This window comes from Phaethon aethereus (assembly GCF_964289735.1).
Source record: "Phaethon aethereus genome assembly, chromosome: 11".
NCBI lineage: Eukaryota > Metazoa > Chordata > Aves > Phaethontiformes > Phaethontidae > Phaethon > Phaethon aethereus.
This window is the reverse complement of record NC_138587.1, coordinates 16,962,988-16,986,013: the sequence shown is the minus strand read 5'-3', so window position 1 is coordinate 16,986,013 and position 23,026 is coordinate 16,962,988. Positions and strand designations below refer to the sequence as shown.

Genomic DNA, 23,026 nt, shown 5'->3' with positions numbered 1-23,026 from the left:
GCAAGTAACCTTGGTCATTTGATGGGATCCCATCAGGGCAACTCAAGACCAGCCCATTCAGCCCCCCTAGAATAGCCTACTGGGGTGGAAAAGGAGCCTTGTTCCTTGGGGCTGGGGGCAGGCTTGGTGGGCTGGTGAGCAAATCCAGGGCCTCTCTCTTCACTCAGATCTCAAACCTTTCCCTGTGTCTACATGCAGAGCTGCCTAGCCTAAATCACCTGCAGCTTTTGCCAGTTTGCTGCCAGACTGCTGCAAAGGTTAGCCAGTTTGGAGGGAGCAGGTAGGGACTAGAAGACCGAGAAAAGCTAGTGGCAGCTGAACAGTGATGTTGATCTTACCAGACCCTCCAGTTCACTTACACCTTGACACACACACCTGGCAGGACAGGCAGCCAGAAAGTTACTGCAGGATTTTAGCTGTTTATGGCACAAACCCACATGCCTCAGGCCCAGGCAGGTAGGTTATAATCTATGACCACGTCCCATCCTGTTCCCAGGACGAATGGCGGTATCTGCTGTCAGGAGGGTCCATAAAGGAGATGAGGGAGAACCCCGCTCCAGCCTGGCTGTACGAGAGAGCGTGGGGAGACATCCTGGCCTTGAGCAGCCTGAAGAATTTCTCCAGCTTCGCTGATGATTTTGCAGCCAACCTTGTAGCATTCAAGGCCATTTTTGACAGCCCTGAGCCCCACAGGCAAGTGCCCCCTGCTTTGCCAGCTTAGCTGTACTGCACCCGGCAGGTAACGGTGTCCCTGGGAGAGCAAGAGGAGCCAATACAGCCACAGTGCCGGCTCTGCTCCCAGTGCAGTGCCACACAAGGGAGAGGATGAGGCATTGCCTTGTCTCCTCATGGGTGGCCCTTGCCTGTACATGTTGTTTGCCCAAGGCAGAGCCACACGATGCCTTAGCCCAGCAGTATTTGGTGCTTCCCCAGTGGAAGCAGCTCTGGTTTGCCTGCTGATGGTTTCAAAGCAACAGACAGCAACCTCAGCCAAGTGACTCGAAGGTCCCTGTCCCTTCTGAAACCCCCATGGATGCCTGCAGGCAACTTGGGTGCTTCTTGGGGAGCTGCAGGATCCCCCCAAAATGCATTTAATTGCTTTTCAGAGAGCCCCTGCCCGGGAAGTGGGAAGCTGAACTTGATGCCTTCCAGAAGCTGCTGGTTCTAAGGTGTCTGCGGGGAGATAAGATCACCAACGCCATGCAGGACTTTGTAGCACTGAACCTGGATCGGCACTTCATTGAGCCGCAGGTAACCAGGCAAAAGGAAGTGCTGGTGGGGCCAGGAGTGGGGCAGGAGGCCTCGAGCTTGCTGTAAATGAGCTGTCAGCATTTTCCAGTTGCAGTGAGGATGCTTGTGCCTCTGCAGCCACAGTGTTCCCACAGCTGGGGAAACACTTCTGTTACTAGACGAGGGATATCCTACCTAATGTCCACCAGTTAAACCACACTAGGAGGGGGCAGATAGTGCAGGCATACAAGGGAAGAGTTTGATTGACAAATGGGAAAGTAGTTACTGCCCTGATCCTAATGCTGACAGAGGAGAGTGGTACTAGGCCCTTACTGAACATGTTTCTGGCCTCAGCACCCAAGAGCACGCCAGTGCCTTGGAGAGGAGCTGGAGACCAGGCAGGGTGAGGAGGTGCTGCATGTGGTGCCACTATGGCCCCTCCACTCCAACCAACTTTCTGTGTTGCAGACCACTGACCTCTCAGTTATCTTCAGGGAGTCCACTGCCACCACACCCCTGGTGTTCGTGCTGTCCCCAGGCACTGACCCTGCTGCTGACCTCTACAAGTTTGCTGAAGAAATGAAGTTCTCTCAAAAGCTGTCTGCCATTTCTCTGGGCCAAGGCCAGGTAAGCTGCCAGTGCCCATCTGGGGCAGCATTGTCCTGCTGGCACTGCCAGCGATCTCACCTAGCTCGAAGTAGGTCAAACACCCTTGCAGCACAGCAAAAACACCCTCCTGCCCCAGGGTCCTTACTCACCAACCTTCCGCTAGCTGGAGGAGCCAGTTCGGTGGGGGGCCTGCAGCAGTTCCCCCTATAGTACCCTCAAACTTCCTGAATCCATCCCAGTTCTTCCATTCCCGCCACCCTCCCACACAGGCTTGCAAAAGCTGTAGAAGACCCTTTGCTGTGCCATCAGGCAGCAAAGATCCAGTTGAGCCATGGGGACAAAGCCAGGCTGTAGCTCTGGAAAGTGGTCCCTCCACCGAGCAGCTGTCTCCCTGTCCAGCTCAGCAGGGCACAACCCATGACGGACTAAGGTCTCTGAGCTCTTCTCATCTGCCTCCTCAGGGCTCCCGTGCTGAAGCCATGATACACAGTGCCATGGAACAGGGCAACTGGGTCTTCTTCCAGAACTGCCACCTGGCCCCCAGCTGGATGCCTTCACTGGAGAGACTCGTCGAGGGCATCGACCCCAGCACGGTGAGCTGATGTACTGAGCCGCCTGCCCACTCTGAGGGTAACAGGCAGGAGGCTGGAGCCCTGGGAGGAGCTCAGGTCTAGTTCAATCCCATCCACAGGTTCCCTGTAGAACTAGAGGGTCAGTGCAGGAGCAGCTGAAGTGGCTGTGCCTGTGCCCTCTGAGCAGTTGCTACCTTCTCGATTTCCAGGTGCATCAGGACTTTCGCCTCTGGCTCACGAGTCTACCGAGCAACCACTTCCCTGTGTCCATCCTCCAGAATGGCTCCAAGATGACCATTGAGCCCCCCCGCGGGGTCAAGGCCAACCTGCTAAAGTCCTACATTAGTTTCAGTGATGACTTCTTGAATTCTTGCCCCAAGGTAAGACCCAGGTTGTACTCTGATTTGGTGTCCCCAGCCCACGCCCGCTCCAATCTATGCTCTCCTCCTGGATGTTGCTCCTCTGCAGGCATAGATCCTCTCCGCTAGAGCTCTGATGTGCTAGAGAAGGGCTGGCGGTATTTCTCATAAGCCCACACCTACTCTGTGATGAGCCAATTAGAAGTTTCATTTTCAGAAACTGAAGCAACAGGATTGCGGAGGCCTGGCATAATACACTTGCATCCCTCTAAGTAAGGGAGTGGGCCACAGCTTTCCCCAGCACAGCAGCCTGACTGAGGTTTCCACCTCTCCAAGCTCCATCTGGCACTGCTGAATTGGCACATCTCCTCTGCCAGGTCCCAGCAGGAACTGACCCCACCCAAGGATGCCTCCTCCCAAGCTGAGCACCTCCTCTCCCTGCCCTCCTGCCCACAGGTCGCAGAGTTTAAATCCCTGTTGCTGTCACTTTGCTTCTTCCATGGGAACATGCTGGAGAGGAGAAAGTTTGGGCCTTTGGGCTTCAACGTCCCCTATGAGTTCACAGATGGAGACCTCCGCATCTGCATCAGTCAGCTACAGATGTTCTTGACCGAATACACAGACATCCCGTACAAGGTAAGTGCGTGAGCTGGCCCCTCCTGTGGAGGGAACAGGCTCATGAAGCACGTGCGGGTTGGAAAGCCGTGGTGGGCTCCCTCACAGGTTCTGAAGTACACAGCTGGGGAGATCAACTACGGCGGACGTGTGACTGACGACTGGGACAGGCGCTGCATCATGAGTATTTTGGAAGATTTCTACAAGCCTGAGGTTTTAATTCCTGAGTTTGCCTATTCCGAATCGGGGATCTACAAGCAGATCGGTACCTCTTCTGACCTCGACGTAAGTACTCAAGCAACAAATGGCAGCTCAGAGATCCAGGGGAATCGTCATAGTGCAAAGGGGATCTACTCCTCCCTGAAATCCACTGCATTTCCAGTTCCCTGGGGGAATGTAAGTTTGTAAGAACCTGGGTATCTTCAGCTGCTTTGAGGAAGCTGCATCTGCTTCAAGCAACAAGAGGAAAATCTTGTCCTTGTGCACAGGAGATAGTAGCAGCTATCACCATAGTTCCCCAGCTGAAAGCTTTTGTACTCTGAACCATTTTGGTATCACATACCTAAGACACCCAAGGGGCTCTGCAGGAGACACAGCAGGAAGCTCACTGCCAAGCAGCCCATTCTCATAGCCTGTGTTTGCTTCTAACACAAGTGCGATTTAACTCCCCAGCCAGACCGCAAACCGTGGCCATGGCCTCCACTCAGCCACCAAACCTGGCTCGGAGGAGCTGCCCCTGCATCAGCCTCCCCAGCAGCCTGAGTCCTGCGTCAGCAAGCGTTGCTCTGGGCACACGTAAGCTGTCCCTAAGTCAAAGCTGTGAGTTGTGTTTCCTGCCTGTGAGAGCTGTGTAAGTCAGATGAATGAATCTCAAAACACCAAGACAAGGAATATCTCCCAACTGAGTCTGATTTGCTGGGTTTAAATCTGCTGGGTTTAGTTTATCCAGCAATGCTGGCTTAGTCATTTCTTTCACGCCAGGCCCGTAGCAGCCCAAAGGGGCACCAGAGCTTTATCCGTGTGCTCTTGGACTCACAGCCTGTGTGGATTCTTCTCCAGGGCTACCTCCAGTACATCAAGAGCCTGCCACTCAACGATAGCCCAGAGCTCTTTGGTTTACACGACAATGCCAATATCACCTTCGCTCAGAACGAGACCTTTGCTCTGCTGGGGGCCATTATGCAGCTGCAACCCAAGACCTTCACACTGGGAGGCTGCAGCAGGGAGGAGGTGGGTGCCCTGATCCTGTCACTGCTCTGGCAGCCAGCACCCAGTACAGGCAGCCAGCACAAACACCAGCTCCCAGCAGGTGCCACCCTGCCTGCTGGGTGCCAGCAGTGGCACTGCCCTCCAGGTATTAGCTCTCCCCCTTCTCGGCAGCCATGGCCGGGAGGATGCTCACCCACTTGCTGTCTGCCTTCCAGCTTGTGGATGAGACCTCCAAGGACATCCTGGCAAAGCTGCCTGCCCCCATGAACCTGCAGGAGGTGATCCACAAATACCCGCTGCTCTATGAAGAGTCCATGAACACAGTGCTGGTACAGGAGGTGATCAGGTAAAACCCCTGTGGGGTCAAGTCCTGAGCCACTAACCGGCTGGTCCCTTGGGGAACAGCAGAGATATGCAGGGCCCTGTTCCCACCCACCTTTGAGGAACTTCATGGCTGAGCATGGCCATGGGGTTGGCAGCCACGCTAACAGCTATGTTGTCCCAGCCAAGACCTTTAGCTGATCCCTGTCCTGTGGGGACTGATCAGTGTCTCCATCCACTACTGTCAACAATTCAGGGCTAGGGGGGCAGCTATGAGACCCCGCTAAAGAGGAATGGGGCTGGGGGCTACATGGAAGAACTTCACTCGCTGTGCAGAGATCCATGCCCTCTCTGGGCAGACGTGGGCGCTAAACCACTGCACTGAGTCACTCTGCTCCCTCTGCTCTTTCTGTGTAGGTACAACAGGCTCCTGGAGGTGATTGCTCAGACCCTGAGGGATTTGCTGAAAGCTCTCAAGGGCCTGGTCGTGATGTCCTCTCGGCTGGAGCTGATGGCCAGCAGCTTGTACAACAACACTGTCCCCGAGATGTGGAATGCCAAGGTGCGTGGCCCGGCCAGCCCAGCTGCCCGCAGGAATTCACCTGAACCAGGGGAATGGGTCATCAACCACAGAGCTGGACTGGGCTGTGCTCCCCTGGCACGGAGATGTCTCCTGCCTAGTGCAGCTCGCAGCTGTTCCCAGCCCCAGGCTGGATGAATCCCTGGGCAGCTGTCAGCAACTGGGCTGCAAGGTCTAGCATGTCCTGGATTGTATTCAACACCTTCCTCGGTGGGTATCCCGCAGGCCTACCCGTCACTGAAGCCCTTGGCGTCCTGGGTGAACGACTTGGTGCAGCGAATTGAATTCCTGCAGAAGTGGATCAGCCACGGGATCCCCTCTGTGTTCTGGATCAGTGGGTTCTTCTTCCCCCAGGCTTTCCTCACCGGGACACTGCAGAACTTCGCCAGGAAGTCTGTCATCTCCATCGACACCATCTCATTTAGCTTCAAGGTTAGTAAGTCAGCCAGAGGCTCTGGATTTTTCTGGATTTTTGGGGAATCTGCTGCTAGAAAGCCACAAAGGCGGCAGTTCTAGCCCTCTGACCTGCTGAAGAGGCGAAGCCACTAGCTGCACAGCTGCCCATGGACCCCATCAGCCCCTTTGTGCTCAGATACACCCACGCACACTGCCAGACAGGGCAAGCAGAGGCTTCTCTGCCTCTCCAGACCTGCTCACATCCCTCTCCGCAGTCTTCGCCACAGGCTGCCCCACAGCCTCACGATGCGAGATGCCAGAAAACCCAGCCCAGCCCATTGGAGAGCTGGGGCAGGCACCCCTTTGGCAGTGCTGACTTCACTAGGAGCAGCTTAAGGGGGTCCTTAGGTCCCCTCCAGGGATGCGCCTTGATCAGGGCCCTGGGCCCGCTCTCCTCTGCAGGTAATGAAGGAGTCAGTGAGCGAGCTCACTCGCCCTCCTGACGAAGGTTGCTACATCCACGGCTTGTTTCTCGAAGGCGCCCGCTGGGACCCCGCTGCGTTTCAGCTGGTGGAGTCACGCCCCAAGGAGCTTTACACGGAGATGGCAGTCATCTGGCTGCATCCTGTCCCCAACCACAAGCCTCCAGCCACCGGCACCTACCTGTGCCCAATCTATAAGACTCTCACTCGCGCAGGTAGGTGCCCTAAAGACAGCTCTCTAGAAGCAAGGGAGAGTGTAGAAGCAGCTAGGAATGGGAGCCCAGGAGAGGCTGCAGGAGTTCCTCGTGCCACACACTGGCATGGAGCGAGGCACTGCTGGCTGAGACCATCCAGGGAGAAAAACAATTTCTCCTGCTGTGGCCATGGAGATGGAGCAGCCAGGCACCCTGGCGATGCAGCAGCACCTCTGGCCAGGCTCCCCTCAGGCCCACACCCGAAAATACACAAGCCTGTTTCCCCCAGCCCTGCTCAGCCTGTCACCTAGCATGGGGCTGGGACAGGGGATCTCACATGGGGCAACCTGTATCGCCTCCCTGGCCAGCGTGCAGCAGCCAAGGCTGCAGTACCACCCTCTCTCCCTTGCTTCCCCCATTACAGGCACACTGTCAACAACAGGCCACTCCACCAACTACGTGATTGCTGTGGAGATCCCTACAGACAAGCCGCAGAAGCACTGGATCAAACGGGGCACAGCCTTGATCTGCGCCCTGGACTTCTAGCCAGAAAACCCAACCCAGATGAGGGCCTGAGCTGGGCCACCGCCATCCTGCACAGAGGTAGGCAGCAAGGACAGGCACCAGGAGCCCAGCAGCTGCTCCCCCTCTCCTCCTGCCCTCTCAGCTGTCAATAAATTGAGTTTGGCCCCACCAGCATCACACTCACCTGGTGGGTGTTGCAACCCACACAATTACCTCAAGTTTTTAGCACCACAGAAGAGCGGCCAGCAGGGACAATATGGCCCAGAGCAGGCACTTGGTGCTCCCAGCCACACACAGGCCTCTCATCCCTCTCCCTTCCCTCCTCCCTCTCCCTTCCCTCCTACACCTCTGCCTCGGCTGGCTGTTACAGGATAGCTTTATTCCTTCAGACAGATCCATTATTTACAGAACTTGGTATTAGACACAGCAAGAGACAGAAGGGTTTTCTTCCCTTCAACAAATACCAAAAGAACAGTTTCATTCCATAGCCAAGATGGATTGTACAAACTTCCACATTTGCACAATTCAGTCCTCTCCTGTGGCATCTCCCCTGGGCCCCAGCTCTGCCGCAGGATACCTCTGGAGCGAGGTGCTGACCCCTGGCTTCTGAGAGTTCTGCCGGGGCCAGGCAGGAGAAGACCATGCGCAGGAGCGCTGGTAGGAGGCAGCAGGCGAGAGGCAGGCCAGGCCCGCATGCGGCGGCAGGAAAGAGGCTGCTGCCCGCACCAGCGAGCTCTGGGCTAGCAGCCGTCCCGCGGCTTAGGGGCAGCTTTGGGCTCCCTCCACTGCTCCCACCTGCCACTGCCGACCCACCTTGAGCACCACAGCAAAGATTGCCTCTCCCCACGCTGAAAGGCTTCACCACGTCCACGCCGGTGCCGTGCCCAGCAGCACCAAGGCCACCCTATGAACTTGGTCTGTTCATAATTCACAGGGTTTCACTGGGGCATGGGCCTGGAGCAACCCCGCGTGATGCACAGGTACTGCCAGGGCCTCGGCACTGGTCCCTAAAGGGCAGCCATGGCAGCAGAGCCACGCACCACCTCCCAGCCCCACCACGAAGACCCCACCCATCCTCACCTGGCACCAGAGCTGCTGTGGCCTGGGGGGAGCCTGGCTGCGCTGGCAGGGGCTGCTGCCATCCCCAGAGCAGCGAGGGCAGGGCAAGGCAGGACCCATCTGGCCATGCATCAGCCACCTCTGGGAACGGAGCAGCGCAGCAGAGCAGGAGGGGGATGCGGGAGAATGGGCTCTCTCCAGGAGCTGCCTTGCTCAGCAACGACCAAAACATGGGTCAGAACCAAAAATAAGTTTGGGGAAGGGAGGGAGAGGGATAGAAAACACAGCTGTGAAGGTCCTGGGGAAGCACAGAGCTGAAGGCCTGGCCACAGGGGGACACAAGCCCCAGCCAGCTGCAGCCAGCACAGCCTCACGTGGGCAGCGCCGGTGTTCCCACCACACCAGACCTGCTACCAGGCAGGTGGGCTCTTCCCCTCCTGCCACAGTCCTCAGGCAGGACACTGAGATATGGGCGCTGGGCGCTGCCATGGCACGGTCAGGCAGCTGGGCACTCCACACTGGACTCCCCTCAGGACAACGCATTTCCACCTTTCAAAACTCGGGCTCGGAGGAAAACCCGATCTCTCTTTGTCCCCAGGCTCCACCTCGGCCAAGGGCTTGTCACTGTGGTGCCTCTTCCTTGGGCAAAGGGTAACACAGATCCAAGTGCCACTGCCCAAAGCCACAAAGCTCAGCTCCTGCTTCTTGCAGTCTTGATTCCCAGGCTACTGCCGCTTGGCTTTATAGGGGCGGGAGCGTTTCCGGCGGTCCGGCTTCCTCTGCTTGTGCAGACGGCCAATGCTGACTCCCTGCCGCCTGCGGACGGAGATGTTCTGCTCCACGAGGCTTGCCAGCATGCCTGCAGGGGGAGAGGCAGACAGACGTGCGCCATGCTGGAGTGCTGGTACTGCCCATGCCAGAGGTCAGCCCTCCCTCTCTCGCCCAAAACCCACCAGTGGGCTCCTCCTGGGACTGAAAAATCAGAAGGACACAGCGTGGAGACATGTGGCTCCCAGACTGAGTGCTACCTCATGCCCAGGGCGGGGCACAAGCAGGGAGCAGGGCAGGGTGAGCTTCCCAGGCTCCCAGCTGCTGTTCTGCCACACTCAGTACGGCTCCCCCAGCTGAACCTGAACCCCACACTCCATCCCCTCGGCCACACAGTGCAGCTCACCTTCCTGGGCCAGCATGGAGATGAAGGTACAGATGAACTCATCGTAGTTGTGGGTTCTCCTCTGGTCATCGATCTATAAAAAGATGACAAATCCACAAATAATCCACAAACGGGTGGCAGGGAGAAAGGATTGCTCACGGCTAACAGGGGGCAAACAACTGGCACGCCTGGCCCAGCCCACAGGCCAAGGAGACCAGAGCAGGAAGGGACCCACCCCAGCCAGCGCACAACTGGGACTGCCCCCATCCCAGTTCAGGTGCCAGGACTCCCACAGGGCAGCTAGGGAGAGGCAAGGGTGGGCAGGGGAGGAATCCTGCCAGGCCTGGGGGCAGAGACTCCCCCCTCCCCCTGCCAGTGCTGCTGTTCAGCTGTGGCCCAGCTGCAGCACCCCACCACCCTCCTCAAGCAAGTTCATGCTGCCCAGGGGCTTCGGCCTGTCCTGGCAGGAGCTCTGCCCCACAGGGCTGTCTGGTAACAGGAAAGGCACCCCGAATGCTCCCCATCGCTGTTCTCAGCTGAACTACTCTCCCTCCACCTTGACTTACCGACACCCCAGACAGAATGCTAAATCGGCAATACAAACAAGCCACCAACAAACACACCTTGAATTTCTTCCTCTTCTCCACCTCCTCCTTCAGGCAGGCCTCGTAGTTTGCAATTTCTGCCTCCACACACTTCAGCAGCGCCAGCAGCTCCTGCCAGGACCAAGCAAAGCAAACGTGAGCATACGGCCCAGGAGCCAGCAGGGTGAACTGGTGGGTGTTCCTCTCTGTGCTGGGAAAGGGAGGATTCATCAAAGCAAAAAACCCTTGCTGGGGTGTGGGGAAGCAAAGAAAAGAAAATTTAAAAAAGTTCATTGTAAGGAATTTCTGAGTCAGAGGGTGATCCATCAGCCAGCACTACAGCCAGCCCCAGGGGAGCCGGGTTCTGCCCAAGCACAAGTACCCACTGCCCTGGGACCGGGGGAAGTGTGGCACGCATGCCTGAACAACACCCCAGGGCCTGCTGCTTCTCACTAGCAAAATCTGAAGACCTCTTGAGTAAAACTGTTTGTAGCCAGCTCTCCTCCAGGGAGCCCTCGATGCACTTGTGCTGCCTGAGCCTGGTCCTGTCCCTGGTCGGAGGGCACAGACAGGCAGTGAAGTTACCAGCAGGCTGGGATGTGGGGGAGCAGGGTCCCACCAGCCGCTGGCCCAAAGGAGGGCACAGCACGGCAAACATCGCAGCTGTGGGAGACAGCGGCTCTGCCCACTGCCAAGGAAAATGTCCCTGAGGTGACGCAAGGCACAAAACCTGCACCGCCCTGCGCCTCGAGGCACAGCTGCGGCAACACACGAGCAACAGAGCGTGCACATGCAGTTCGGTCACTGCCAGTGCTGCTGCGTCTCTGGGCGAGCGCACGGAGCTCCACGTTCCCAGGGCTGTCGCAGCACAAAACTCACCTTGGGAGAATACTTTTCCCCCCCATGGTGATCGCTGGTCCTGCCAAGTCCCACCTTCTCTTTGCTGTCACTGGCCTCACTGCCCTCCTTCTCCTCCAGTTTGATTGCGACTGGGGCCTCTTCACCGGGTTTGAGGGAAGGGGGGGAGCTTTTCCCCCCATCTGCAGGGGGGAAAAGAAGCATTAGGAGCCATCACAAAGGACCGGGCATCCACTCCCAAAGTCAAAGGACACTGTCCTGTCACCACAGGGAAGATGTCACCCCCCCAACGTCACCTACCTGCAACAGCCAGCGGGCAGAACACACCATCCTCTGTCAGGTGCAGCAGCCCGGTGCTGATAACGGGCCCCAGGTCCCTGACAGCCCTGTTGTAGCGCATGCAGTCAACACGCAGCAGGCCGTCCTCCTCGCCGAAGAGCACCTTGGAGATGTGGGAGGTGACGGGGCTGGAGGGGCGGGTGGGGTTGGCCGAGCGGATGGGAGAGCGCAGCGGGGAGTTGAAAGCGCTGCCGATCTCCGAGGCGGTGTCTGTGCTCTCGTTGCTGGGGGTGGGAGAGGGCTGGGAGTGGGTGACCACCGCCACGGCAGCACCTCCGCCGCTCGTCTTGATGGACAGGGGAATGGAAAGATCTTTTTGAGATTCCTTCAGCTTCTCAGCCAGGACGTTGATGGTGTTGGGCTGGAGGACAGAGAGCTGGCCATCCGCAGCCCCCGCCACGTGCTCTTGCTTTACCTGCCCCTTCCTTTTGTACCTGCCCAGGAACACAGCAGGGAAGGTGAGTAGCTGGTCGAAGGAGGCAGGGCCCCAGCGCAGCCATTGCCAGCTCCACACTCGGCACTCCAGGCTGTCTGCTGGGACGAAGCACGGCCTGAAACATCTCAGGTTGCCCCCACTGCCATCAGCTTCTCTGGCAGCACCCCATCACCACTGAACCGCTCAGCTGCAGGTACCCCTATGCAGACAGGGAGGCACAGGGTGCTGTGTACCCCTGCTCTTCTTCCAGAAGCCCCAAAAGCACCCTCGCTGTGACCCCACCTTCCTGACCCTCACAGCAGTCTGAGCACACCAACGCTGGCACCGTGAGCTGAGCGGGCAGTTGGCGCTGGGGCACTGCGGTTCCCCAAAGCTTGCTGCCATACACAGTCGTACTCAAGGCAGCCGAAATCCAGGGTTGATTGTGAAGAGCTACAGAAAGGCTTCACAAAATCCAGCGAGGGAACAGTAAAAGAGGCGAAGAGCCCTAGCTGCATGCATGGGTGCGGGCTCTAACACAACTCCTGGTGCTCAGAAAAGACATCAGGAAGTCACTGCTGGTGCTTCTGCAAACGTCACCCCCCTGCCTCCCACCCTCAGCTCAAGCCGTCACCTGATGGCTGAGTTGGTGTTACGAACTTCCTCCTCATCATCATCGTCGTAGTCATCCTCATCATCCGAGTACTGCTGGTGCTGTCGGACTGGGACCCGGCTGCGACCCACTCCTGCCGCAAGGTCTTCCTCCTCCTGCAAAACACCGTTGCTGATGACCTGCCAGCAGCAGGGTGAAGAGGAAGAACCCAGTGGGCACATCCTCGGTCCAGCTGAGCACCAGGGCTTGCCCCTTTCGAGAGGGGACGCGGGACTCTTCCCTATGCTTGCTCAGTTGACCCACGTAACACTAACCTCTTTTGCCAGGTCAGTCTTTACCCTCTCACCTTCCAGCCTGGGCTAGCACAAGGGCAGGCAGGCTGCAAGGCCGGGGAAGGGCATAGTCTGGCTGAAAGCCATAGCCCCAGGGAGGCAAGGGACTGGGCTCGCGTCAGGCGTGCTGCTGGCCAGGAGCTCCAGCATACCTGCATGGGGGACTTGGCGTAGTTGTGATTATCCAGGAAGGCTGGCAACCTCTGCACGATGGGGTTGGGGTTTGCTGGAGGCGCCCCGTTGATACTGCTCACTGACGTCTTTGCCACCGGTTTGGATTTGTTGGGTGGGCTCTGCGTGGCCGCAGGGTGGCCCTGGCTGGTGGGCTCATCGGTGCCATCTGCCATACAAGCACAGCCCAGCCTTTCATGACCAGCACCGTCACTTTTTACTCAATGCCCTCTGCCACCCCTTACCCACCCCGGGTAGCAGAAGAGCTCCACCAGACCATCACACCCACTTCCCATTCTGTCGCCAGTGTCCCCAAGCTTAAGCCCTCCCGTTTTCAAGCTCCATCACTCCAACGCTTCTCCCAGGCATAGAAGCATCTACTACACCCCAGCACAGTGCTCATGGAGCTGGTCTTGGAGAAAAGAAAGCGAAGGTGGCCATAAAACTGCCTCAAGCTCCAGGTCAGCCCACCGTTGGCACCAGCCTGTGCTCACTCCACAGCAGGCCAGGCTGGCAACACCACTGGTACGGGGTTCTACCTGGATGGGTGCTCTCTGGAGTCACAGTCTTGCTGCTGGCTGGCTTTGCCTCTTCAGGAGGCTGAGACTCCTGAGTCTTCTGGGTCTGAATCAGCTCAGGCTGAGTTACTCGGATAAGCTTGAAGGCAAACAACAAATGGAAACTGAGTGCCAGACCGGGGTGACCCAAATCACATCCCTCCCATTCGAGCACTGCAGAAGAATTTGTGAGGGTGAGCCAACTGCCGAGCACCCATGCACGTGCACAATCAACTGACAATGCCATGGATAACCTCCCAGGTGAGCAGCAAAGGGCCAAACGAGGCTGGTTATCTCCTCTTCCCAGAAGACATTTGCCAAGGCCAGAAAAACCCACAAAATCCAGGGCGACAGCACAGGGAGATGCCCTGAAGACAGAGCCTATCCCCACCCCAGGCTGGCACTCCCTCAGCACTTGGGCTGTCCTACCTGCTGCAAGGCCTCCAGCACAGTCTGGCGGTTCATCTTCAGGATGTGCAGTTTGGACTCATACTTCATCCTCCGATCAGGCACCACCGCCATCAGGTTGAAGCGGATGTCATGGTACGGCTCCCTGCAGGAAGGGATAGCGGACATCAGCCACGAGCTGGGGGTGCAAAGCTGGTCTCCCAGCAAAGGGGGGCCTGCAGGCTGCCAGCCATACCCTGCACACCTCCTGCGGGCTCTTTCCAGGCCGTGCCTCCCCTGCCCCAGCGTTTAACACCAGCACACAGGAGGCTTTTCCCCCAAAACCAAGTCAAACTCACACTGGCTGAAGAAGCAGAGCAAGGTTGCTTCAGCCAAAACACAAAACTCCCTTCACAAGAGTCACAGGTTCATTGAGGTGGGAAGGGACCTGTGGAGGTCATCTGCTCCAACCCCCTGCTCCAGCAGGGTCACCCAGAGCTGGCTGCCCAGGACCATGAGTATCTTCTGAGTATCTCCAAGGATGGAGACTCCACAACTTCTCTGGGCAACCCGTGCCAGCGCTTGGTCACCCTCATGTCCAAGCATTCAAGAGGCCCAGCTCAGGACCAGAAGCACCATTCCTTCTCCCATGGACTCCAGCAAATAGGGACCTAATCTGGCCACTCTTATCCTGCACAGCCATTTGCAGAGACTCTGTAGGGACTCGCACAGAGTGCACAGCTTCTCTGCGTGCACTGAAGGCAGGAAAATTACAGGCAAAAGACAGCAAGGAGGCGGTGCACCTGCACCTCTCCCCAAGCAACATTCTCCACTCCCACTTCCACAACTTGCCGCACAGAGACCACAGCAGAAATAATCCAGGGAAAAATGGCGAGGGGCCTGTGCCTGCAGCATGGCCTAGGACATTACCCGGCAGTGGCCAGGCCGATGCGCTCCATGATTACTCTCCTGGCTTTGTCTGTCCATTCCTCGTCGTCAGCCCATGGACCTGTGATAACAAGACAGAGCTGGACTTAGCAAAGCAGGCCAAGGCTCCTGCCTCAGACTCACAGAGCAGATCCTGCCATCCCCACAAGAGGTGATCTCCCAGCTCCCTTACGTATCAGAGAGGAAGTCAAGAAGAGGCCCAGGAGGCAGGAAGGCCCATACATGGAAGCCCCTGCCTCTGCCTTCCAAATGGAAAACGTGAGCTATCTGCAGGGCAGAAAGGTGAATTTTGAACAGACCTCAAGCAATTCACAGGCTCAGGCTCAGAAACTCCAAGGAAATCCACCTGCCACTGGATCTGGTGCCGTGCTTAAGTAACCCAAGTACATGAAGCAGGTATGTTACCAAAGGGCCTGACAGACAGAAACAAAGTCCTAGCGGGGATAAATAAGTGTCCAAAAGACAGAACTGAGTGGTCAAGGTGTAAGAGAAGGGAGTAACCCGAGCAGCCTGCTGGGATCTGTGTTGGGACCTTGTGCCTCAACACGCAACGGCCTGTTGGGCACAAGGAGAGTAAGGAGGAGATAAATTTCTGCTTGCGATACTGAGTTATTTCAGAGCTGCAGAAGGACCTCGTGATCCTGAGCAACTGGGGAGGAAAATGGCAAGGCTGGAAAAAACAATGCATTTAGAAATAATTGCCTTCTAGACACAGTCCCCAGCGCATAGGCTCCAAAATGAGCTATCAAAACTCAGGACAAATCTGGGAGCCATTGGAGCAATTCTTCACAAACATCAGCTAACACTTAGGGGCAATGAAAAAAAAACCCAAACCAAACATACATTTGGACAGACCAGGGTGTCTATTCGACTGTATCAACGAGTAGGGACAGGTGGGCTCTTACCGTGGTCAATGGGATAGACCTTCAGCCCATCCAGCTCAAACAGCCGTCCCTTGATGGGGACATAACTGACAAAATGAAAAGCCTCCATGGTTCGCACAGCGCTGATACCGTTCTGCTTTTCCGGCAAGTGCCGTGGCTCCGGCCTGTGAGGGCAAGAGAGGCGAGAGGTGAGCGGAGAGTCTGCCTTCTCCACCAGCGAAAGCGAGCTGCGAGAGACCCCATCACTCACCTGGCATGGCTGTTATGGGCCTTGGCCAGCTCTGGGGCGTTGCCAATGGCATAGCCTTTACTCTGCAGCGAAGAGCAAGAGAGGAAAACAATTGAGAAGTGACAGGAAAATGTTTCACCCACCAGCTCCCTACTCCCTCCATCCATGCACAGGACTGGGAGAGCAACTTTCAGGCACACCCTCAGTTCTGCCGAGTTTTAGGTAAAACCCAAGATTAAAAGAACAGACAATTTCTGCTAAATAAATTATAGTTAGAGAGAAACACAGACTTCAAGATAGGTCTGAGGCTCGGAGAGAGGACTTTTGATCACAGACGCAGAGAACACACAACCCCACCCCTACCTCAGGGCTGAATCCTTTGGTGAAATCCTTCATGCGGCTCAGCGTGGGGCCCAGGTCGACATTGTTGCAGTTCAGGAGGACACTCAGCAGGGCATGCGTGGCACAGGAATTGGGGATCAGCTGCAGGGTGACAAAAAGGCCATCTTAACCAGCAGGAACAAGGCAAACCTTCAACAACCCCTCAGAGTCGACAATAATCAACTGAAAAGTAGTGACGCAAGAACCAGCTGCGAGGGCAGCAACTTGATCTTGGCTCTCAAAGGAAGGGAGGTCAGTCTCCTTTAGCGAGCCACACCATGCCCCCATGAGCATCTGCTCACAGCGCAGGCCACAGAGAGGCTCGCAGCTCTCACTGGATTCCTTCCAAGCTGGAGCTCACAGCAGAGACTCCCAGGAAAGAGGAGCTGCCCTCAGGACCAGTAAGAGCAGTGCAGCCTCTCAGTCCCACATTGCTTCCCTGAGGTGTCACACGAGACACCCGTCCACCTCCCCCCTCACCTCCAGCCTACCTGGTGAGCAAAGAACATGTTATTAACGATGTCATCGTCAATCACCGACGTCTCATCCACCAGGGTAGAGACCTTCCGACGTGATCTGCGCTCCTCAATCCACTTGAACAGGAAGATGAACCCATATACAGGGCTGTGGAGAGAAGTCAGCAGCTGCATCGTTTTGGACAGACCACATCACTGGGGCTGCTCAGTGCCAGAAACCTTCTGTTTCAAACCACAGGCAGAACAAAGACAGAGAGGAAAAACAGAACCACCAGCCCCATCTTCCTGGAAGTGACCATCCCTGCCGCAAGTTCCTCCAGCCCCACATTACCAAGGACACTCTCCTGCGCTGATGCTCTGGGCTCAGACAACAATCAAGCTTGAAAACTTTGGGGTTTGACAGGTCTTAAGAGGCTCAAGACAGAGAAACGGGAGGTGAAATTCACCTCTGGACACTGACCGACCTGTAGAAGAACACCTGAACATCAAAGGACCCCTCCTTTTAAATATAAGTTGTATTCATTTTCAAGAGGAGTTCAGACAACGGCTTTCAAGAAAGCGGCAGCCTCAGAGCCATTTCAAAGCACTGAGACAGGGAGAAACCCCATGCTGGAAGCACGCCAGTTGGCACTGCACCCCTCCATGGGGAAAGGGAGATGAATCCCTTGAGGTATGTCACCCACCTGCCCCACAAGGTCATTCTCAAGGCACGAGATTGCCCACCTGCCCCAAATCTGATGAAGCACTGCTGGTTCATCCGTTACAACGCTGACCTCCATGACCGACAAGCTCACATGGGCCCTTCTGAACACCTGGTGATGAGTTCCCAGGCCCGCAGACGCATTCTGCTTAATAAAACTCATACTTTCATGCCTGTGACTTACCCTTGGCATTTGCTCTGCAGATCATAAATCTCTTCAACCTGCACTCCCTTGACCCCTGCAAACAAAGGGCAGAAGCTGGTGTAAAGCCCACCAGAAAGGACTTAGGGGTAATGCCAAGCACAAAACTGACTTCTCAGGAAATTTTCTTGCACTCACCAAAATCTTCGACCAGGAGTGTGAAGAGACCTGGAAAGGAACAAAACCAACAGGTTACTTCTGGCTGAACGCAGAGGAAAGCAGCTGCCACTGGCCTCTGAAGGTCCCACATAGTCCCAGGCCAAGACGCAGCCAGAAAAACCACAGTAGAGCGGCACCGGGATCACACTGACTCCCCAAGAGCAAAGCTGATGAGCCCTGGCTTGCTACAGAGGTACTCTGTCTCCCTTCATCCCCAGTCATCATCCTCTTCCTCGAGAGGACCTGAATCAACCTTCTCCTGCCAGAGACCAACAAAGCCAGACCCATCTTCTACATCCTGACCCACTGCAGATGACCTGCCAAGAAGTAAATCCCCACCAAGAACAGCACGACACGCACTCTTCTAACTGGAGGGAAACGCAGCTGAACAGATCACAGGATACCTTAAAAGAAGATAATTTATGTTCTTATAAGTAAGAGACAGCCAGTGAAGGAAAAGTCAGCTCAGAGCAACAGGACTGCGAGGAAGTCCAAGGGCCGAAAGGCTCATCTTCATCTCCCTCTTTCCTGGGGGACCGAATCCAAGAGCCTGTCTCCAGTTAACTACAAAATTCCCATTACAGGACAGAACCAGGGATACAGAGGCAAAGAGACTGAAGGATTATTAGACATCAGCAGCTGAGCAGCAGCTTCCACTACAATGCCGTAGCAAAGGCAGTTGGCCCAATCTTCAGGCGGCCCCCTGCACGCAGAGCTAGCAAGCTCAAGACTGGAATAATAAATCTGCTTCTTTCGCTCCCATATAAAGGCTGCTGAAAGCCTGGGAGGAAGTCCAGGGAATATCAATAAGAAGGACTCAATCCTGAGAAACATCCCTGTAAGCAAAGGATCTCAGGAACCTGATGTAACTGGCTCAGTCAAGAAGGGGAGAGCCCAGGGGGCCCTGGGCTTTCCACACCAAAGTTAAAACAACTAAAATAGGGAGGAAATTTCTGGGAGCAAGAAGTTCTTCATTAGTTTAGCAGAAAACATTTTATTTCTTACAAGATTGTCAGTGGGATGAAACATGCTTCAGACCAGTGACAATATCCTTGCCGTGCAACACCATTACACCAAACCCCAGCACCTTTCTGACAGAGATGGTTTTGCTCAAAATACTTGACGCCGTGGAGGGCTGTGTCATAGAGGTGACACCTACAGAGACGTCAGGCAGTGCCGCAGCCTCCTTGCCTTCTTTGCAGCCACCCCCTTAGGGCAAACAGTCCTTGCAGACCATGAGGGTCTTCAGACGCTCATTACAGCCATGGGTCTTGTTCCCTCTTTAGATGACGTACATTACGGAAGCAGGAGTCGCAGCTGTTTATAGGTAGAGTCTCTCAATTGTAAAAGCTTCCGCAAAAGTCAAAAGCCTCACTTGCTCTCCAATTTCAAAAGTTACAGTCAACTGATCACGGCAAAACACGTGCGACGCAAGATGTGAACCGTATCAGATGCTCTGCCTCGCAGCCAGTGAACATTTGCATCAGAGCAAAGCCTGGCAAACACAAACAACCGTAAATGTCAAAAGCAGCGCTGCTGCCGCAGATACCATCACAAGGAGAAGACCAAGTAGGACTTCCAAGCTCGCTGTGGCTCAGCCCAGAGCACTCCCACATCTCCACAGCGGCTCTCCAGGACCACGCGTCAGATCAGCAGGGTTGCACTGGGGGAGATGGGAAGTCAGCCATCGCGTGTCTTCCTCCTGTCTGATGAACATTGCTGGGGAGCCAGAGGGAGGATGAAGCCAAACTTCTCCGAGTGCACCGTGGAAGGACAAAGCAACAAGAACAAGCTGCAGCCAAGAGAAACTCTGACTACACACCCAGAAAAAAACAATTCTCCACTACCAGCATAGTCAGCCCTGGGACTGGGGCGCAGAAATCACCTTCTTGGGCATATTCAACCAGACACAGCCACAAGCAACCTGAAATGCCTTTGAAGTCAGCTCTGCTTTGGGCCAAAGACTTCCGGGGTCCCTTCCAACCATGGTTTTCCTCCATTTCATTTCAATATTTTGTTTTACCTCAGCATCCACAAAAGGCATAGTCCTGTTGCTGCCATCACTCTGAAACGCCCATCCCAAATTATCTGGGTCACCTGGAGGAAACATTCTGGTGTCCAAAAGCACACACAACACTACACCAGCAGCCTGGAGGTTCCCAAGGCTCCCCTCTGTGCGCAGCAGCCGCAGTAGAGGGCACAAATCCAGATCTATCGACCCTTTGTGACCAGTAAACACCAAGAATTTCCAGTCCCAAGCCCTGTGGCAAGGACCGAGCAGCATATGGGATGTGCTGAAGGCCAAGAGCAGCACACGGGTCATTTCCTAACCACTGTCCCAGCTCCCACCTCTGCATCCAAACTTCCACACATCCAAAGGAGCACAGCTGTGGCGTGCTGAGAGCCCGCCTCTGCCCAGACAGATTATCTTCTGAGCAAATAACCTTCCTTCCCAGGTCTAAGAATCCAAACCATGTCGTGTCTTTGGCATTGTCATGATGAAGAAGAAGGGGGAGGATGGGAATGATTTTGGCAATTCCCGAGTACCAATAAAAAGAGAACAAAAAGCAGCAAAACCTGGGTTGCCTGGGGACCGACAGCAGAGAGAATCCTTCGCTGAGCACCAGAAGACAAGTATAATGCAAGGGGTCCCAGTTTCCTCACCCACAGTCTCAAAAATACACCATCAGACCCTAAAGACCACCTCTCAGCCTCCCAGAAGACGACCCCAAATTGCACTACAGCAACTCAGACAGGTTAAACCAACGCGCAGCCAAATCCCCAGGCAACACCAGCTTCGACCCTCCAAGCCTAACACACAAAACAAGCTCCAGAACTCCATCACAGAAACCACCTTCTCTGACGCAGCAGGAAGGGGACGCCCATGACTGTCCTGCTCCCGGATGCTCAGGCACCATCCCAGCTTCTCCAGCCCATTTCCTGCGCTACCTGGGGGAGAGGGTTTGACCCACCCACTCAGCTGCAAAGCAGTGACAGGATCTGTCATGCACAGGATTGAAACGTGCTCCCGAGTGACACAGGTTGTTCTCAATCGCCTGTGAAGCTCTGGGGCAATCGCCACTCCAAGCTGTTGCTGTAGCAAGGGGCATCCCATAGGCACGCTCTCCCTGCACTTCAGTGGTATTTCAGGGTGTATTTACAAATGACAGGAATGTGTCATGCTACACCCCAGCAGCACTTCAGGTGTTTTCCACCAAGGTCCCTGGATTTAACAAATCACACACAGAGGTGTCTGGGGTACCTCAGACCGCACATACGAGTGCTACCACTGCCCAGGCCCCACTCTGAGCCCTCACGATGCTCCTGCAGCCCCGTTCACCCCATCCCTGCCCTCATCCCACACCTGCACCCCTATACACAGCCTCCTGACATCCTCTTTTCTCTCTGCCCCACACCCCCAGAACTGCTCCCTAGCCCCCCCACGGGCTATGTCCCATACTCCACAACCCCCTCTTTCCACCAAGACCCACATTACCCCTGCCCCACACAGTCCTACACCCTCGCCTGCCCTCCCGACCCTCCGCCCGCGCCCCCAGGCACCCCCTTAGCAGGTTTCCCTCCCCAGGCCCTCCTCTCCCCGCACGCCCTCATCAGCCCTTGTTCCCACCCCACCTACCCCCACTCTAGGCCTTCACCCCGTAACCCTGCCTACGCAACCCACACCCCAAGCCCCCCTCCAACTTCACCTGTGCACCCCTCCCGCGGCCTGCCCCCCTGAGGCCCCCGGCCCGGGCCCCACCCCGGCCTGTCCCTCAGAGCCCCGCCACGGCGCCCGCTGCCGTCCCCGCCGCTCACCGGGGTCGCTTTCCAGCTCCAGCCAGCCCTTATTCATCTTCCCGCGGGCCGGGCCGCGCCGCCATGTCCGGCCCCGCCACCCGCCCCGACTCCGGGCCCCGCCGCCGCCGTCGCCGCCGTCGCCCGCCCCAACGCGTCATCGCGCCGCGACGCCGCGTGACGCCAGCGCGCGCCGCGCCGCATCGGTCCCGGGGAGGGGGGGCAGGGGTGGCGCCACAAAGGTCCCGCGGTGGCGGGCGAGGCCCTGGGAGGGCCCGAGGAGCCGGGGCCTCGCGCTGCCACGCCCCGGGGTCTCCTCCCCCGGAAGCGGAGGGCGGCAGGCACTGCGGGCCGGGGCTGGAGCTCGGACTCGGCAGCCTAGGCCGCCCCGTGTGGCCTGCGGCGAGGGGCCTGGACCCGGGCCTGGGCCTGGGCTTGGGCTTGTCGTCGGGGACTGGGCCGCCCTGCGTTGAGGTGTGAGGGCTCCTGGTGAGGCTGGGGCCGGCCATACTGGCCCTGACCCTGCCAGCAGCTCCACGTACGCCGGCTGGGAGGCTGGAAGGCTCCCAGGGTGAGCGGGCGCCCCTGCGCTGCGCTTCCTTAGGAAGTGGGATAAAAATAGGAGCCGGATCCGCGGCTGCGCCCGTCCCCCCACCACAGCTTTGTTCTGTGGCTGTTCCCACGCAAGCCCTGTCCCCCAGCGTTCCCCTCGCCCTGCTGCTGCTCCGGGGACAGGGCTCAGTCGGCAGCACCAAGACCCAGGTAGGGCTTGTTCCTCTCATGCAGAGGAGATGGGGGGCACAGCGCTGTACCTGCCCACCGAAGTTGTCTCCTTCCACCCCCTGGGGGTGGGTTCATGTTCATGCAGCCCCTGGAAATTTCTAGGGACCCAGGTTGCCTCTGTTGGCTGGTTGTCATGAGAGACAAGGCTGGAACATGAGCCATGCAGAAAAGCCCTTCTACCCCAGCCTTATGGATGTAAACCTATTCAGGAGAGCCAGGCCCAGCCACCACAGAGATTTACGGAGATTTACCAGGAGGGGGAGGCCCTTTCAGGGACTGGTCTCTTCTGGTCTTTGTTCCTGCGTGGTTTGAAACATTGCTGGCCCCGGTGTCAGCTCCAGCCTCTGCTGCAGGTCACCTCAGGGCCAGGTCCTGCTCGCAGCAGGGGCCCTGGGCCCCCTCTCCTACTGCGTCCTCTGGGGCTGGGCAGCCCAGCCCCTGCTCTGGCGAGCACAGGGGATCACTCAGAGGCAATGGGGCGCAGGCGTTTCAGTGGTGTGGTTCATTGCACATGCTTCAGAGCCATTAAATCCAGGCCCTGAGGAATCGGACTTCTGTCTCTTATTTCTGGCTTTACGCCCATGTCCTTCCTTGTCTCTACTTGTTGCTTATCATTCCCCAGTGCCCCTCAGGCCCGCGACTAACCAAATCCACATGCTTGGCTCCAGTCTGGCTGGTAAATCAGTGCTACCTGCTCCACTCCCCTCCCTGCATGGCATGTCCCAGCCTGCCAGCCCCACCATAACTCTCCCACCCCAGGAGATACCCCATGCAGGCACCCTGATTTTGCAGGAGAGCTAGGACAGGGAGCTGGAAAAGAAGGTCAGGACCCACAGCTCATCTCCACAGGCGCGCCGTGCGACAGGGCAGTGCTGCCGGCGGACTTTGCTCCCATCAAAAGCACCGCAG

General features: G+C 56.7%; 2 protein-coding genes across 3 annotated transcripts in view; one reads left to right on the top strand and one right to left on the bottom strand.

Annotated features, from left to right (window-relative positions):
• Positions 1-7,419, top strand: part of DNAH1 (dynein axonemal heavy chain 1) — a 71,264-nt gene extending 63,845 nt beyond the window's left edge. Inside the window, 13 exon segments of the mRNA XM_082004484.1 lie at positions 497-697; positions 1,111-1,251; positions 1,699-1,857; positions 2,301-2,432; positions 2,621-2,791; positions 3,227-3,406; positions 3,494-3,670; positions 4,445-4,615; positions 4,810-4,940; positions 5,333-5,477; positions 5,721-5,927; positions 6,354-6,588; positions 6,992-7,419. Of these exon segments, the coding sequence (XP_081860610.1) occupies positions 497-697; positions 1,111-1,251; positions 1,699-1,857; positions 2,301-2,432; positions 2,621-2,791; positions 3,227-3,406; positions 3,494-3,670; positions 4,445-4,615; positions 4,810-4,940; positions 5,333-5,477; positions 5,721-5,927; positions 6,354-6,588; positions 6,992-7,113 (2,172 nt within the window). The 3' untranslated portion in view covers positions 7,114-7,419.
• A 1,457-nt stretch (positions 7,420-8,876) lies between these two features.
• Positions 8,877-21,392, bottom strand: BAP1 (BRCA1 associated deubiquitinase 1; the record flags this gene model as incomplete). 2 transcript variants are annotated; one of them, XM_082004413.1, is made up of 17 exons in its annotated part: positions 8,877-9,010; positions 9,326-9,398; positions 9,928-10,020; positions 10,768-10,928; positions 11,047-11,519; positions 12,135-12,268; positions 12,598-12,785; positions 13,156-13,273; positions 13,603-13,726; positions 14,491-14,569; positions 15,414-15,556; positions 15,643-15,704; positions 15,985-16,104; positions 16,494-16,626; positions 17,363-17,417; positions 17,519-17,548; positions 21,356-21,392. In XM_082004413.1, the coding sequence occupies 17 exons, from the start codon at positions 21,390-21,392 to the stop codon at positions 8,877-8,879; spliced, it is 2,157 nt and encodes a 718-aa protein (XP_081860539.1). The 2 variants fall into 2 exon arrangements, with proteins under 2 accessions (XP_081860539.1, XP_081860540.1); XM_082004414.1 differs by having other exon boundaries at positions 10,822-10,928.
• Positions 21,393-23,026: the final 1,634 nt, after the last annotated feature.